The following is a 16,989-nucleotide window of genomic DNA, read 5'->3' as shown; positions in this document are numbered from 1 at the left end:
GTCTTATTTACTCCTTACAGAATTTCTGGCCTTTTGGTTCTCAGAAAGCTCTGCACTTGTTATTGGCTCCACAGCTGGTAGAAGGGAAGCGGGGTGTCACGTGTGAAAAACTCACCCCACCCCTGGATTCCCTCTTCCCATTGGCTCATGACTACACTCCTCCCCTTCACTGGGCGGTAACCATGTTCCACCCCCAAATGTATGCTAGGTTTCTGCCAGTTGCTCTTTTTTTTTTTTTTTTTTACTTTCTTTGACGGCGTTATGCTGTCCCCGTTACCGCGAGTGCTTCTCCAGACTCTTTTCTGTCCTCAAAGTCATCTTATCACCGTCCACACTGAGCCAGAAGCGTCCTCGGGGTATTTGCCTTTCGTCTTATATGTTTTCTCCTTTTCCTTTGGCTGTTTATTGGTTTTTGTACGGACACCTAACTTCTAAGATGGCTGTGCCCACTGTGTCGTTTCCCAATCTTCGTGCAAAGTGGGTTACTTTTCCCCCCAGCCCGCTGAGGCGGACGTATCCTACCCCGTTTCCCTTGTGTGGGCTCGAGTTTCTGAAAATCCGTGCAGTTTGCGGCGCAGGGTTTGAGTGGGGGTACTTTGGATGGCTTTTATCCGTTCCGTGCCTTCCATGGCTACTTGGACCAAAACTGCCACTTCGCTTTCTGTACGGAGAGTCCTGAAAGGTGGCGGCCCCGGGATCCGTGGCGAGATGGGCGCAGACATTATCTCCGTGCCTGCTCCGTACAAACGCTGCGTGGCCCTCGTCGGCCGCCGTAGTCCGGCGCGGCGGCTGGGCGAAGGCGCAACAGTACAGGAATTCACGGAAGTGCGGATTCTAGGAGGTAGCGGTGGGATCAGGAGAAAATCGGGACCGTGTGTGGATCTCTGCGTGGAATAGGATGAGGGAAACGAGGTGTCTGTGGGCGTCTGGGTGGGGTGGAGCCGTGGGGTCCGTAATGGGAGAAGAAGCACGTGGGAGTCGGTAACTGGGGTATTTATGATTGGGGTGACGGAGTCAGTCCTGAAGGATTCTGGTGTTAGTGATTACAGGCCAGTCGAAATCTAGGATTGAAAGTCCGTAATCAGAGTTTTGTGTCTGTCTGCAGTGCTCTGTGATTGAGGACTGCGGTAGGGAATGATTTTTGTCAATGAAAGCGGTGTCTGGTTTGGAGTCGGGATTTAGTAGCGGGCTAAATGACAGGAGTGGGGGGTCTCATGGTCAGCGAACCTGGGCATCTAGTCCAGGTTTCGGGATTATTCCGAGTATATGTGACCAGTGGTTGCCGTGGGTGGTCCAGGTGTGTCAGTCGTTGAGAAGTTTGTGAGAGCTGAAGCTGGTCGGTGGGTGGGTGTTTTCAAACGTGACTTTCTCCTTCAGTTCCTCAAGTCCAAGGCCTCGTTTGCCAATCACCTTTGGCTTTCCACATCTTCTCTCGACCCCGTAGAAATGAAAGCGTTGTTGGAGATCGAGGATTAAGCACACGTAAAGTGGTAAGGTTTCTACTAAAGATGAGGAGTTTGCCCTTCCTGCAAGTTTACTGCGTGTGTGCATACACACACTTGTAAATATTTCCTTTCAGAATTGTTCTAGCACAAGTAAAATGACATCTCTATTACCCCAATTCTGTTCTCCAACGATAACGTTTGTTAAATTTTCCATATAGTTCCTTTTAGTCTTCGTTTTTCTATGCTTGATTTTCACAATTCCAATAAACTGCCGAAATTTTAGTATAATTTGCCTCATCATTTAATTTCCTATCATAAACATTACTAATAAATATATCATGAATTTTTTTTCTGTAAGAGTTGTTTTTTAAGAATTTCTACAGATACCAAGAGAAAAACCTGTTCCATTAATGACTGGAATCACTCAATATGTGCATTCATTTAGATAGAATTTAAATGCTTAAATATTCATTTATCACTTCTGAGAACAGGTTATGATTCTGCATTTACATAAGGGTGTGGTTCCCTGTCCCTCATCTCCACCATTATTTTTAATTTTTTTGCCATTGTGAATGGTGTCTTTCTACTTTCGATCTTTTTATTCACTTTTAATTTACTATTACACAGAAGAGTAATTACATTGAAAAGATTTGTTTCTGCTCACCCTACTGATCTCATTATTACAAGCTTTTCCACCTCCCATGATTTTATTATGAAAAATTTCAAACATATAGCAAGGTTTAAAGAACTATACACTTGAGTTCCTGCCTGCTTGCCACGTGGATTTTATCATCATGATTTTATTGAGTTTCCTTTATCGTGTATGTATCCGTATATCACTCCTCTAATCATCATCAATCCACCTTTTTACATTTTTGAGGGTATGTTTTATTGTAAGTTGCAGATATTTATACATTTCCTGTAAATATTTTAGTAAGCATATAATTAGAGTTCTACTCATAGCTTTTTTCTAATAACAGCTTTTTTTATTCATACACCGTACAATTCATCCACTTAAACATACAATTCAGTGGTTTTTTATTGTAATCACATTCCTTGAACTCGTTTTATATAATGCATGTTTTTATACTTTTACTAAATGTGCATATATCCACAAATAGTAATCTTTGTTGTATATGCTTTAATTTCTTCTCTTGGTTTTCCTTTGTTTGTTTCTTTCACATAATGACGATTAGTGAAGATGGTTCAATGACTTTAAACAGGTCCCTGAGCACACATTGTTTCCAAGGAATAGCTGTCCAGGTCCTCACCTTTTATATGTTCTCTTTCCAAAAACTGGTCTGTGATAATTCCCCTGCTGCGGGAGCATCGTGTTGTGCTGGTTCTCCTTTCCCATCTCCCCTTTCACAGTCACCCCACTTCCCCTTCACAGAAGGAAGAAATAGTACCCACACATTCACAATCTTCTATTTTATTGCTCCAGGGTGTAATAGCCTCTGGGATCCCAAATAAAGGAACAGATGGCTTTGAAATCAGGTGGGTGACAGTGGCAGTGACAACATCTGGGCCCAGAGGAAATTTATACTCAAAGTGAATTTATTTTTCAGCTCACAGGTCGTGGTTCCTGGAGCAAGATACATCACGTGATGTGAGAAGGTTTCACGACCTAGATATCATCATTTGTGGGGACATCACTGCCTGGAGACTAAGATTTCTAACCAGAAATTTAGGGCAGTTCAAGAAGAGGCTCAGGAGACATCCTAGCTTTGGCTGTTTCCCAGTAACAGATGAAAATGATCAAGGACCAGGTGATTTTTGGTTTGTCTTATTCTTTCCTTCATTCTGTGATTGATTTCTGGGGGGACTTTAAAATGCAATTGAATTCAATAGAAATAACAAATTGGAAAACTAGAATTTGTGCAGAAATAAATTTAGATTTAAATTCAACATCAAGGCAAAGTAGCATCAGAAATATATTGTTTGTGGGACCTACACTAAATGACTAATGTTGGAATATCTTCTGTGATTGGACTATCCAGTGGGTTACATGCACTGTCGACTCATGTCTAATAGCTCTGACGGTCATCACAGCCAGAGACTCCTGATGATGGGATAGGCATTGACTCTGAGGAGAAAGCTGACCAGTTCCTCAGAGGATGTCACTGTATATTTCATGGCACTTAGGTCTTGGGACTTTTCAAATGGTTCGTCCTAGAGGTGATATGGCAGACAGTGTCCTTAACTACAACCTTCTCATAAATGAAAAGCTGGTTCTCCAGAGACCCCTTTGGAAATAGACCAAGAAAACTCAGCGGGCACAGTGCTTCATGGGACCATAGCAAGGTGACCCATGGACCCAACCTTGTAGTGGTCAGGGTTAGCTTGGGAGTAAAACCTAGGTAACATAAGAAAATGGAAGGGTTGCATGACTTTCCAAGGTCCCGTATGAACAGGTGATCGAACAGGTGTTTGAGTACAGATTTGGCAGGAGGGAGTTGAAAGAATCTGTGTCTGGTAAAGTTGTTGCGATCTCAGGGTTTGCTTTAGAACTTCCTGCTGTTAAACATAGAAAACAAACTTATGGTTACCAAAGAGGAAAAGGGCAAGGGGAGATAAACTAGGAATTTGGGATTAACAGATACACACTACTATATATAAAATACATGAACAATAAAGACCCACTCTGTAGCACAGGGAACTATATTCAATATCTTATAATAACATATAATGGAAAAGAATCTGCAAAAGAATAGACATATTCAATATGTATATGTATAACTGAATCACTTTGCTGTACATCTGAGACATTGTAAATCAATGATACTTAAATTAAAAAAAAAAAGAACTTCCAGCTATTGAAGGTAGTCCACTTCCCCTCCCTGTGTTCAAAGCCAAGTCCTACTGCCTCATCTTTCATTGCCTTTAAAAAATTTCATAATACAAATATGCGTGAATACATTTGTGAAACTCCAGTGATGACAAAGTACATCTAGTGAAAAAGTAAGAGTCCTCTTCATACGCTTCTTTCCTAATCCCCTGGTGTCGCTTAAAAAATGTGCAGGAGTGTGTACTTCCAGTCACTGAGCTGTGTGTACATCTGTGTCTGTATGGATGTTTGCGGGTGGATCTAACTCAGCTCTTAGGTCTTTGGGTAGTGCCTTTCCATTACTGTATTTACTTTTTCATAAACTGAGCTGGGGAATGTGAGACCTCACTTTATCCTCTCTATATATTTATCCTCTATATTTATTCTCTCTTTTATATTTTCCATCGTTTTGTCCTTGTGCTGCATTTTGAGTAATTTCTTCATATCTACCTTCCTGTTTATTATCTCTTCAATGTATCTGATATGTTGTGAACCTGACTAGAAATGTAAATATAAATAATGTACCTATGTATATATGTACTTGTGTGTTTGTTGAAGGATGCTATTTATTTTCTTACTTTGAATAATGTTCTTTACTAGTCTCTCATTCCTTTAATATGTTTTAAAAAGGTGTTTTTATTCTTCCTAACATATAAAACATACTTAATATGTTGTATCTTATTATTAATTTTTTTTTCTGCGGTATGCGGGGCCTCTCACTGTGTGGCCTCTCCCGTTGCGGAGCACAGGCTCTGGACGCACAGGCTCAAGCGGCCATGGCTCACGGGCCCAGCCACTCCGCGGCATGTGGGATCTTCCCGGACCCGGGCACGAACCCGTGTCCCCTGCATCGGCAGACGGACTCTCAACCACTGCGCCACCAGGGAAGCCCCCCGTTGTATCTTTTAATTATAGCGTCTGGAGTTTCTTCATGGTTGATTCTGATAATGGTTATGGAGATTCCTGGTGAATGTAGGAATATGTTTTGTTTGTCCTGATGTTATTAGAATATACTTAATACCTGGCAAATATGTACTCGCTACAAAAAAAAAAAAAATATATATATATATATATATACACACAGCAAATGTTTTAAATATATATTGTATACACAGCAAATGTTTTAAATATATATTGTATATGTTTCTAGTTTAGCAAGAGGATTAATGACTACTTATCACAGAAACTTGTGATTTGCTGAATGATGGTTCACTGTATAATTACAGAATATTTTGCAATACATAAGTTAGAACATGGATAGATTTTGCTTCTATGACAATGTAGTTTTAAAAAATCAGGGGCATTCCCTGGTGGTCCAGTGGTTAGGACTTGGCACTTTCACTGCCAGGCACCTGGGTTCAACTCCTGATCAGGGAACTAAGATCCCCCAAGCCTCGCAGCACAGCCAAATTTTTTAAAAAATTAAAAAATAAAAATCAAAGCACCTCCGTATATAGATGTAGCCTAAATGGTGAAAAAGAGCAGAACAACTTCCTTCACTTGCCTTCCATTTCAGTAACGAGAGAAACACTCATATTAAACAGGACCGTGTTGTTACAGGGATCGCTGACACTGGAGGATGTGGCCGTGGACTTCACGTGGGAGGAGTGGCAGCTCCTGGCCCCTGCTCAGAAGGACCTGTACCGGGACGTGATGCTGGAGAACTATAGCAACCTGCTGTCCGTTGGTGAGAACAGCTCCCCTTGGTCCCTCAGAGTCCCCAGTCAGTGGCCTCTCTTTCTTCAGCTTCTGAAAGTTTTGCAGTGTCCATGGTGCCCTGAAGTGGTAGATGAGTCTCAGTTCCTTCTCTGGTCCCAGACTAGAGTATAACATGCCCTCTCCTGAGAGATGAGCCTTTCCTTTGCTGAGCCGCAAATTGCATAGTTCGTAAAATGTAACATTCTTCCATGTTGGCAGACCACAGCCCAATTCAAGAGTCTGTCTCTCTGTCGTTTCCCACGAACAGGGTATCAAGCCAGCAAGCCGGATGCTCTCTCCAGATTGGAACGAGGAGAACCGTGGCCAGTAGAAGATGAAATCCACAGTCGAATCTGTCCAGGTGAGTAAGAGAACCAGCATTGAGCGGCCAAGGGAGACATATTCTAATCATTCAGAGATGTCACATCTGTGTATGTCTGAGGACATGGAAGCATAGCCTCCACCGAAGAGCTCTTTTTCTTTTAGTGGTGTCGAGGAACATATCTCTTCTTGGATTTGATCCCTATTTATTTCACCTGGGTCTTGATTTTTTTTTTTCCTCTAAGTTTCTTCTTAGAATTCTCAAATCTTCCCATCCTTCTTCCCCCAGCACTGTACCACTACCTGTTCCTTCTACTTGTCTTGCTATGAAATTCAACCTTCCACACCTCTCTCTAAAGAGAGATTTTGTTGTTGTTGTTGTTTTTGTTGTTGTTGTTTTGCGGTACGCGGGCCTCTCACTGTTCTGGCCTCTTCCGTTGCGGAGCACAGGCTCCGGACGCACAGGCTCAGCGGCCATGGCTCACGGGCCCAGCCGCTCCGTGGCATGTGGGATCTTCCCGGACCGGGGCACGAACCCGTGTCCCCTGCATCGGCAGGCGGACTCTCAACCACTGCGCCACCAGGGAAGCCCCAAGAGAGATGTTTTGATTTCTGTGCTGTCTTTTGGCAATTGCACCTTCTTGCCCCTTTGGATAATAATTGATTTCCATTCCTAACGTTCATGCCATCTTTGATTGGAGGTTAGGATTTCAACGTATAAATTGTGGGGGGAACATAAACGTTCAGTCTCTAGTACCTTCTGTTTCTTTCTTCATATATCCTGGCTGTGCTCGAGAAACCTCAGTCCTCCTCTTGTGTTTCTTCTTTGTTCTCACACCACTGCCACACTCACGGCACTTCTGACACCAGCAATTCCCTGTGACACCAGCTAAGTGTCCTACAGTTTAACTAAATTCTGACACTGTCTGCCTGGAGAAAGCATGAGATCCCACAGGTTAAGGGCTCCATCACACAAGACTTCCCTGACCTCCACTTCAGATGCCAAACACAAGTTCAGGTTGTTACCTGTGCTTCTGACCAACTGGCTGTAGACTGGAGCTTCCCAAGACGCCCTCCTTCTCAGGTTCAATTCATTTGCTAGAGTGGCACACAGAACTCAGAGAAACATTTTACTTACTAGATCACCAGTTTGTTATGAAAGGATTTAAGTCAGGAACACCCAGGTAGAAGAGATGCACGGGGTACGGGGAAGGAGCGTGGAGCTTCCATGGCCTCTCTGGGTGTGATGCTCTCCCAACACCTCCTTCTGTTCAGCCACCTGTAGGCTCTCTGAACCCCGTAATTTTTAAAGGAGACCTTATCGCCCTGGGCATGACTGATCATTAACTTCATTTCCAGCCCTTCCAGCAAATACAGCCATGTGTGGGGGGGCTACGTTGTGCTCTTGACAGCTAGGAATTTAGCTTAGGCCTCCTCATCTTACATCCTTTAGGAAAGGGAATGTCTCTGGTAAGATGTTTTAAAGCAGCTATATCAGCGATGTGGGTAGGTCCCTTGGGTGAATCGCATTCCATGAAGACAAAATAGCAAGGTCAGAAGCCTGAGGCAGGAGCATGTTTTAGGAATCTGGAGGAAGCCTGTATGAGTACAGTGGAGTGAGCGAGAGGGACAGTGGATGGAGAAAATATGGAGATGACGGCAGTAAGGCAGTAGGTGGAGTTTGGAGTAGACAGGTCATGTAGGACCTTTCAGGGCCACTTCAAGGACTTGATTTTTTTGTTTGTTTCTTAAAGATTTTTTTGATGTGGATCATTTTTAAAGTCGTTATTGAATTTGTTACAATATCGCTCCTGTTTTATGTTTTGGTTTTTTGGCCGCGAGGCATCTGTGATGTTAGCTCACCGACCAGGGATTGAACCCACACGCCCTGCATTGGAAGGCGAAGTCTTAAAGCACTGGACTGCCAGGGAAGTCCATGATTTTTTTTTTAATTAATTAATTATTTTGGCTGCACCGTGCAGCTTGCAAGATCTCAGTTCCCCAACCAGGGATTGAACCTGGGCCACAGCAGTGAGAGCCCAGAATCCTAACCAGCAGGCCACCAGGGAACTCCCAAGGACTTCATTTTTTAAAAACAATCAGATGAGAAAACAGTAGGGCATAATATAATTTATATTTTAAATGATCACTTTGTGGGACTTCCCTGGTGGTCCAGTGGTTAAGACTCCATACTTCCACTGCAGGGGGTGCAGGTTCGATCCTTGGTCGGGGAACTAAGATCCCACGTGTTGCGTGGTGCAGCCAAAAAAAAAAAAAATGATCACTTCGATATGGGAAAAGAATCTGAAAGAGAATAGATATATATATATAGATATCTATATAACTGAATCACTTTGCTGTACACCTGAAACTAACACAACATTGTAAATCAAATATACCCGCAATATAAAATAAAAAATTTAAAAAATAAAATAAAATGATCACTTTGACTACTTTGTAGAAGGGAAGTTGAAGCCTGAAATCCAGTCAGTGTAGCCCATTGCTGTAGTATAAGACAGAATGCTTGTCTTCAACCTGGGTAGAGGGGGTGAGGGTTAGTGAGCTTGGAAATATATTTATAAAGGAGAGAAGGCGTTTCCTATTGAAGTAGATAATGGGTTGAAAGAAAAATACAACTGAAGGATGACGCTAAGGTTCTTGGCATGAGTCTGGGGAAGAGTGGAGTCGCCATTTCTGAGATGAAGAAGGTGTATGGAGAAGGAGATGTGGGTTGAGAAATCAGGAGTTTTGTTTTGGACATTGTAATTTAGACATGTTTGTTCACATCACCTTGGATGCAAATGCTCTGTTGTATTTGGATCTACCCAAGGAATTCAGGGAGAGTTTAGGACTAGAGTTAGAAATGTGGACAGATTGAGATCTCCTATGGGATGAGTACAGATTAAGAAGAGACTTGGATTAAAAAAAAAATTGTGGGCACTATACTCAATGTTTTGTAATAACCTATAAGGGAAAATAATCTGAAAAAGAATATGTATATATATAAAAATAAGGAGGATTCATATAGATAAATATATTTATATAAGTAAATTTATATAAATATAACTAAATATGTAACTAAATATATTTACAGAAATGAACTTATATAAATATATAAATAAATATATTTATAGAAATTATATAAATATGTAAATAAATATATGTATAGAAATAAATATATATAAATATATTTATAGAAGTAAATTTATATAAATATATAAATAAATATATTTATAGAAATCCTATACTAAGGATTTATATATATATATAAAACTGAATCCCTTTGCTGCACACCTGAAACTAGCACAATGTTGGAAATCAACTATACTTCAATACAAAAATAATAAAAAATTAAAATTGAAAAATAAAAACAGATAGTAGAATTGAAAAAACTTGCTATATGTATACAAATATCAAATCATTATGTTGTACACCTGAAACTAATATAATGTCGTATGTCAATTATACCTTGATTTGAAAAAAAAGAAAGGAAGAAAGATTCTTTTGAGTAGAGATTACATACGTGCAAGGTAGAATTAAAAAAAAAAAAAAAGAAGAGCCTTGGACCACTAGCAGTCCGGAAGATGAGGATTTGTGAAATGCATGGTTTCTTAATACATGTACTAGGACCTCTTATTTTCAGAGTGTGTATTTTTGGTAGATTTGGGGTGGACTGCCTGGAATAGTCTATACATAATGTTGTAAGCAGGCCCTCTTGAACCTACTTGGTGAACCACAGCCTTAATGTGTGCTAGAGGAGATTAGTGAGAAATAAATCAGTACATTCTAGGAGTAAGATTTTAGTAACAAACAGAGGATAAATCTGCAGGTAATATGTGGAAGTTCCTCTTTTGAATACAGCATCTTTGCTATAGTTCAGGGTTATGTGAACTAAATTGTCTAAATGAACAGTAAAGATGGGGACTACTTTAGAAATGTAGGGGAAACAGAGCTTACAGTGACATAGAATGATAGCGTGATATATAGGAGGCATATCTGGGATTTGAGTAAAGATGAGGAAGGGCAAGTAATGAAGGTGTGAATTTGGAAATGTGCAAGGTCTTGAGGAACTTGGTCAAAAGATTGGCCTGAAGCCTCTTGAAGGCCAGTTTTAGAAGGTATTTGTAGAGGAATGAGTAGAGTGTGGACATGGATAAATGGAGTAAAAGTTGGTAATGTAACTTTTATTTCCAGGCTGTTCTGGACTTTGTTAGTATAGTTGACCCTTGAACAGCATGAGTTTGAACTGCATGGGTCCACTTATATGCGGATTTTTTTCAGTGACTACATACTGTAGTATTGCACAATCCAAGGTTGGTTGAATCCTCAGATGCACAACCTTGGATACAGGGGGCCGACTATAAAGTTATACCTGGATTTTTGACCACATGGAGGGTCTGTACCCCTATCCCCCGCCTTGTTCAACCGTCACCTGTAATTGAGGTATAGTGGTGGCATTGTGAATTTGATCTGTATTATCCTTGGATACGTAGTCTTTCTTTTGAACTGGGTGGCAGCAGTGTGAGCTATAGTTAAGTACATCCAGTAGTTCTAAGACAAATGGCAGGCAAAACTGTCAAGAGTCTTGGTCCAGGATCAGAAGTGTGATCCTTTAGGACCCCTTAAATGGTAGAAACCAAGATGGGTATGCAGACTTTTGAAAGAAAATGCTATTAATGGCAGGATGTGGGTTTAGGGATCACTACAATGAAATGGGAACAATTTAAATGTTCCATATATACAAGTACAAAGGGTGAATGAAAAAGATGCCAGTTCCCTAGTATGATATTGTAATATAAGATATATATGTACTTGGTCTTTGGCCTGGTTTCTGGCATAGAGCTCCGAAAAGTCTTGTAGTTTCCTGAGTATAGGATCACTTATTTCCTTTATTAGTATTGGTATAGTCAATGTTTGGTGCTCCTCCATGGGCTTTTTAAAACCCAAAGTCTTAATGTTATAATAATTGTAAACTTGGTCACACGCCTTCATCTATTGATACTTTCAGTCTACACATTTTCCATCCTGTCCTCTATCCTTATATATATAATATTTATATACAAATGATTCCCACATTGTTATCTCCTTTCCCACATGGTTAAGACCTTTCTCAGGATCTTCATAGCCAATTGAATTCTTCATGTCTGTTTTGGATATCCAAAACCCACCTGGAGGTTGATATGCTTTGAAATGCACACTTGATTTCCCCACATTGTGAACCTCAATAATAGTCCCCATCTCATTAAAAACCACTACTCACCTATCCAGTGGCCTAGGTCACATAATTAGGAATAATACTTGATTCCTTGCATTTAAGGATTTATGCATGTATGAATGTGTCCCACGGCATTTGGAAAAAAATATCCCTCTGTCTTCTGTGGTCTAGTGCTCATAATAACTTGATTTTATTTTACTATCAGCATAATTTATAAGGTTACAATTACAAAGCAGCCAAATCTCTATTTGCTCATTTTGAATGCTCTAACCTCGCTTATGCCCTGTTTTTACCTTTTATTTTCTTTGTTTACATTATTATATTTTACCCTTGTCCACGTGATAACAAACATATATTGGAGTTTCTTTTTTTTTTTTTTAGTTGACGTATAGTTGATTTATATTGTGTTAATTTCTGCTGTACAGCAAAGTGATTCAGATATATATATATATATATATATATATATATATATATATATATATATATATATATATACACACACACACACACACACACACGTTCTTTTTCATATTGTTTTCCATTATGGTTTATAACAGCATATTGAATATACTTCCCTGTGCTATACAATAGGACCTTGTTGTTTATCCATCCTATATATAATAGTTTGCATCAACTAATCCCAAACTCCCAATCCATCCCTCCGCCACTCACCTCCCTTTTGGCAACCACAAGTCTGTTCTCTATGTCTGTGAGTCTGTTTCTGTTTCATAGATAAGTTCATTTGTGTCATATTTTAGATTCCACATATAAGTTATATCATATGGTATTTGTCTTTCTCTTTCTGACTTACTTCACTTAGTATGGTAATCTCTGGGTCCATCCACATTGCTGCAAATAGCATTATTTCATTCTTTTTTATGGCTGAGTAGTATTCCATTGTATACATGTACCACATCTTGTTTATTCATTCATCTGTCAATGGACATTTAGGTTGTTTCCATGTCTTGGCTATTCTGAGCAGTGCTGCTATGAACACAGGGTGCATATATCTTTTTGAATTATAGTTTTGTCTGGATATATGCCTGGGAGTGGGATTGCTGGATGATATGGCAACTCTATTTTAAGGAGCCTCCATACTGTTTTCCAGGGTGGCTGCACCAATTTACATTCCCATCAATGGTGTAGGAGCGTTCCCTTTTCTACTTGGAGTTTCTTTAGATATATTTTTTTAATGCTTTTCTATTTTTTAAAATTAATTTATTTTATTTATTTATTTCTGGCTGCACTGGGTCTTTGTTGCTTCACACGGGCTTTCTCTAGTTGTGATGAGCAGGGGATACTCTTTGTTGGGGTGCACAGGCTTCTCCTTGCAGTGGCTTCTTTTGTTGCGGAGCATGGGCTCTAGAGCACAGGCTCAGTAGTTGTGGCACATGGGTTCAGTAGTTGTGGCTCACGGGCTCTAGTATGCAGGATCAGTAGTTGTGGCACATGGGCTTAGTTGCTCCGCGGCATGTGGGATCTTCCCAGACCAGTGCTCGAACCTGTGTCCCCTGCATTGGCAGGCAGATTCTTAACCACTGCGCCACCAGGGAAGCCTTGGAGTTTCTTTAAACTGAAGTCATAGTGTTGTCCATAAAGGGCCAGCCTACACAAAGGCGTTTGTTAAGTAGTTTCACTCTGTACCAAGCTATGGGAAGATTCATTCTTCTCTTCTTTCCTAGAAATGAGGAAAGATGACTGTCTTCTGCAGGAGGACTTGCAAAATCAAAGATGTCCAAAAAGAATGGAACAATGTCACGAACATAATGCACTTGGAAACATTGTTCATCAGAGCAAAAGTAACTTTCCTTTAAGGCAAAATCATGATATGTTGGACTTTCATGGGAAAACACTGAAATCAAATTTAAGTTTAGTCAACCAGAACAGAAGCTATGGAGTAAAGAACCCTCTTGGAGATGGGGAATCCTTCCTCCATGCAAAGCATGAGCAATTTCATAGTGAAATGAAATCTACTGAATGTGGAAGTTCTATGAACACAAATTCACAGTTCATCAAGCATTTAGGAACTCAGAAGATAAATAAACCCCACTTATGCACTGAATGTGGGAAAGCTTTCATCAAGAAGTCCCGCCTCATCGATCATGAGAGAGTGCACACAGGAGAAAAACCTCATGGATGCAGTATATGTGGGAAAGCCTTCTCCAGAAAGTCCAGGCTCACTGAACACCAGAAAACCCATCTAGGAGAGAAACGGTATACATGCACTGAATGTGACAAAGCCTTCCCCAAGAAATCACGGCTGCTTATTCATCAGAAAACTCATACAGGAGAAAAACCCTACGTATGCGAGGAATGTGGAAAAGGCTTCATCAAGAAGTCTCGGCTCATTAATCATCAGAGAGTTCATACAGGAGAGAAACCTCATGGGTGCAGTCTATGCGACAAAGCATTCTCCAGGAAGTCCCGGCTCATCGAACATCAGAGAACTCATACGGGAGAAAAACCATATGAATGCACTGAATGTGACAAAGCCTTCCGCTGGAAATCACAGCTTAATGCACACCAGAAAACTCATACAGGAGAGAAATCATATATATGCAGTGATTGTGGAAAAGGCTTCATTCAGAAGGGCAATCTCATTGTACATCAGCGAACTCACACTGGAGAGAAACCCTATATGTGCAATGAATGTGGAAAAGGCTTCATCCAGAAGGGCAATCTCCTCATACATCAACGAACTCACACTGGAGAGAAACCCTATGTATGCACTGAATGTGGGAAAGGCTTCAGCCAGAAAACATGCCTCATCTCACATCAGAGATTTCACACTGGAAAGACTCCCTTTGTATGTACTGAATGTGGAAAATCGTGTTCACACAAGTCTGGCCTCATTAACCATCAGAGAATTCACACAGGAGAGAAACCCTACGCATGCAGTGACTGTGGGAAAGCCTTCAGGGATAAGTCGTGCCTCAATAGACATCGGAGAACTCATACAGGAGAGAGACCCTATGGATGCACTGACTGTGGGAAAGCCTTCTCCCACTTGTCATGCCTCGTGTACCACAAAGGGATGCTGCATGCAAGAGAGAAACGTGGAGATTCAGTCAAGTTGGAAAATTCTTTCTCAGAGAGTCCCAGCTCATCACGTTCGAGTGATATTGTACAGGGGGAAAACCCTGTTAATGTGGTGAGCGTGCACACACCTTCTGTGGCAGCTGAGACTCCATTCCACAGTGATGGGTTCCTAGCAGATAGGAATGTAGTAGCCCTTGTGGGACAGCCAGGTGCCACAGGTGCAGTGTCAGCAGATAATAGCATTTGCACAGAAGAAAAACCTAATGAATGCAGTGAGTGTGGTAGCACCTTCAGTGATCAATTATGTCATATTTTGCATCACAGAAAACACACAGAAATAAACTGTGATACAGTGAAGGTGGAAAACCCTTGAATAAAACCTTCTAGATCATCCTGTGGCTGGCGAGTGTATACTGAGACAAACAGTATAAACACAGAGACTGGGAAAGCCTTTTGTGGAAAGATAGACCCTATCAGGGCTTCATAAGTCACATACTGTCAGTGAGGACAGTTGGTAGAAATGTAATGACCATGGAAAAATCCTTCCCCAGAAATAAGACTTCAGTTGGTATCAGAGAGTTTACACAGGAGAGAAATTGTTGGACCTCTGAAGGCAGTAACTGTGGCAGGGTTGTCAGTGGTACATTCTGCCTCATTGGTTGGCAGGGGAAATCATATAGAAATAAAACTCTGAACACCCCAACTATGGAATGTCTTTGGCAAAATATCAGAAAATTCATGAAGCAAATAAGCCCTATGAAAGTGAATCTTTTAGAGATTTCTGTCACAATCCTAACATAATCATATATAAGATTATATACATAGTGTACATTTTAGGACAGTATACCTTGAATCAAATGCCTAATTGATACGTCAGTAATGCTTTAAATCAAAGGAGGGTGTCTGTGTTGCACATAATTGATTAAAGTTATAATGCAGTTCACCCCCCTCGTTTGGGGGACATGGGTCTTCTTTTCCCACCCAGGATCATTATATGGTTAACTCTTGGATTTCTTCAGTTCTAAATTTATTCAGTTTGTTATTCCAGTCTACCAAAAGTCCTTCAGAAGGAAACTGACTACATTTAATCTGATAATGTAACATAGCATGTTTGGATATGCTTAACTTTATAAATCTCACCTGGAGGAACAAAGCTCAAAATTCATGAATAACCTATTAGCCAAGCTCTTGCCCTAGAAGATAGTTCCCATCCTGTACACACACCACTCAGAAAAACTTTAACAACTGTTTCCTTGACCTGGTCCTGTCCTAGGACCTATAGATGATGTCAGTGATGAACTTAACAGAAAGTCCTTGCCGCCTTTGAGCTGGAAATTTTTTTAAAGCTAGGTTTCATGTCTATAGCAATTTTACCCTCTGGCAAAGATAATCAAAGGATGTGTACACCTACATTTGTTGAAAAGGACATATAGTATAAGGAACAAAGTATCCTGATAATTTCCTGTTTAAGGGACATATCAGAGGGGTAAAGGGAAAGGATTTACTTAGTTTTACATAGAAAAAGTTATGGATACTTTTTAAAATTTTTCACATCCACCTAGATTATAAATTCCTTGACAGTATATAGATAATTGTATATTCCTCAGCACATAGCAAAATAGGAAATGAATTATACGTAGATTTGAAAAATGAATGAAGGCGAATGAATGACCTCATGGACTAACCAATCAAATTTATTTCTCTCACTGAAGGAAAGGAGCTACTGGCAAGCAATTCTCAGGCTCAGTATTATTCCAAGAAACATTTGTTTCTTGAATAGAGGCTCCTGTCAGACTATAAAAAGGGCAGATCAAAGAAGGACTAGGATCCATAGAATAAGCCCAATTAATGGAAGAAAATAACGTCACTAAAAATGGAGGACTGGGGAGTTCCCTGGCGGTCCCAGTGTTTAGGAATTGGCAGTTTCAACTGTGGTGGACCAGGTTTGACCCCTGGTCGGGGAACTAAGTCCCACAAGCCATGCAGCACGGCCAAAAAATAAAATTAATTAAAATGGAGGTTGGTACATGAGACAGGTGATGGTGAGATCCCTTTGACTGTTTTGGAGAACAAACCTTACATTTGTCCACAGGCTTATCACCTTTTAGAGTTGCCGCCATTTCAAAGATCTAAGCTCTTCTGTAGCTCAACGAATTGAGACGTGATTTAGCCTCATCATTCATTCTCTCCTGGGACTGGGGCCCTTGTCCTCTATTTCTATTCCTAGGGTTCTTTCCCTTGATCCAATAATGATCTATACAGCTTAAAAACAGTCCTGCTTACAAGGAAGAAAAAAAAAAAGTGGAAATTTGCCATGGAGTGGCTGTCCCATAATTGAATTTCCAAATTCTGGGTGTGTGAGTAACTCACTACAACAAATATATTTCTGAGCATTGGCACTGTTGTAGACACAGGATATGCTGGTGAACAAAACATGCAAAGTA

At 40.5% G+C, this 16,989-nt stretch overlaps 1 protein-coding gene across 1 annotated transcript; it reads left to right on the top strand.

Annotated features, from left to right (window-relative positions):
• The first annotated feature begins 611 nt into the window (after window positions 1–611).
• Window positions 612–16,988, top strand: LOC132416381 (zinc finger protein 613). Its single transcript, XM_059999736.1, is given in 7 exon segments — window positions 612–912; window positions 1,378–1,490; window positions 3,014–3,214; window positions 5,833–5,959; window positions 6,239–6,331; window positions 13,189–14,785; window positions 14,787–16,988. Coding segments are annotated over 5 exon segments (1,938 nt in total). The 5' UTR covers window positions 612–912; window positions 1,378–1,490; window positions 3,014–3,193; the 3' UTR covers window positions 14,887–16,988.
• Window position 16,989: the final 1 nt, after the last annotated feature.

The sequence above is a fragment of the Delphinus delphis genome, chromosome 20 (genome assembly GCF_949987515.2).
Source record: "Delphinus delphis chromosome 20, mDelDel1.2, whole genome shotgun sequence".
In the NCBI taxonomy this organism is placed as follows: domain Eukaryota; kingdom Metazoa; phylum Chordata; class Mammalia; order Artiodactyla; family Delphinidae; genus Delphinus; species Delphinus delphis.
The sequence above is the reverse complement of the archived record's forward strand: the minus strand, read 5'-3'. Positions and strand labels throughout refer to the sequence as shown.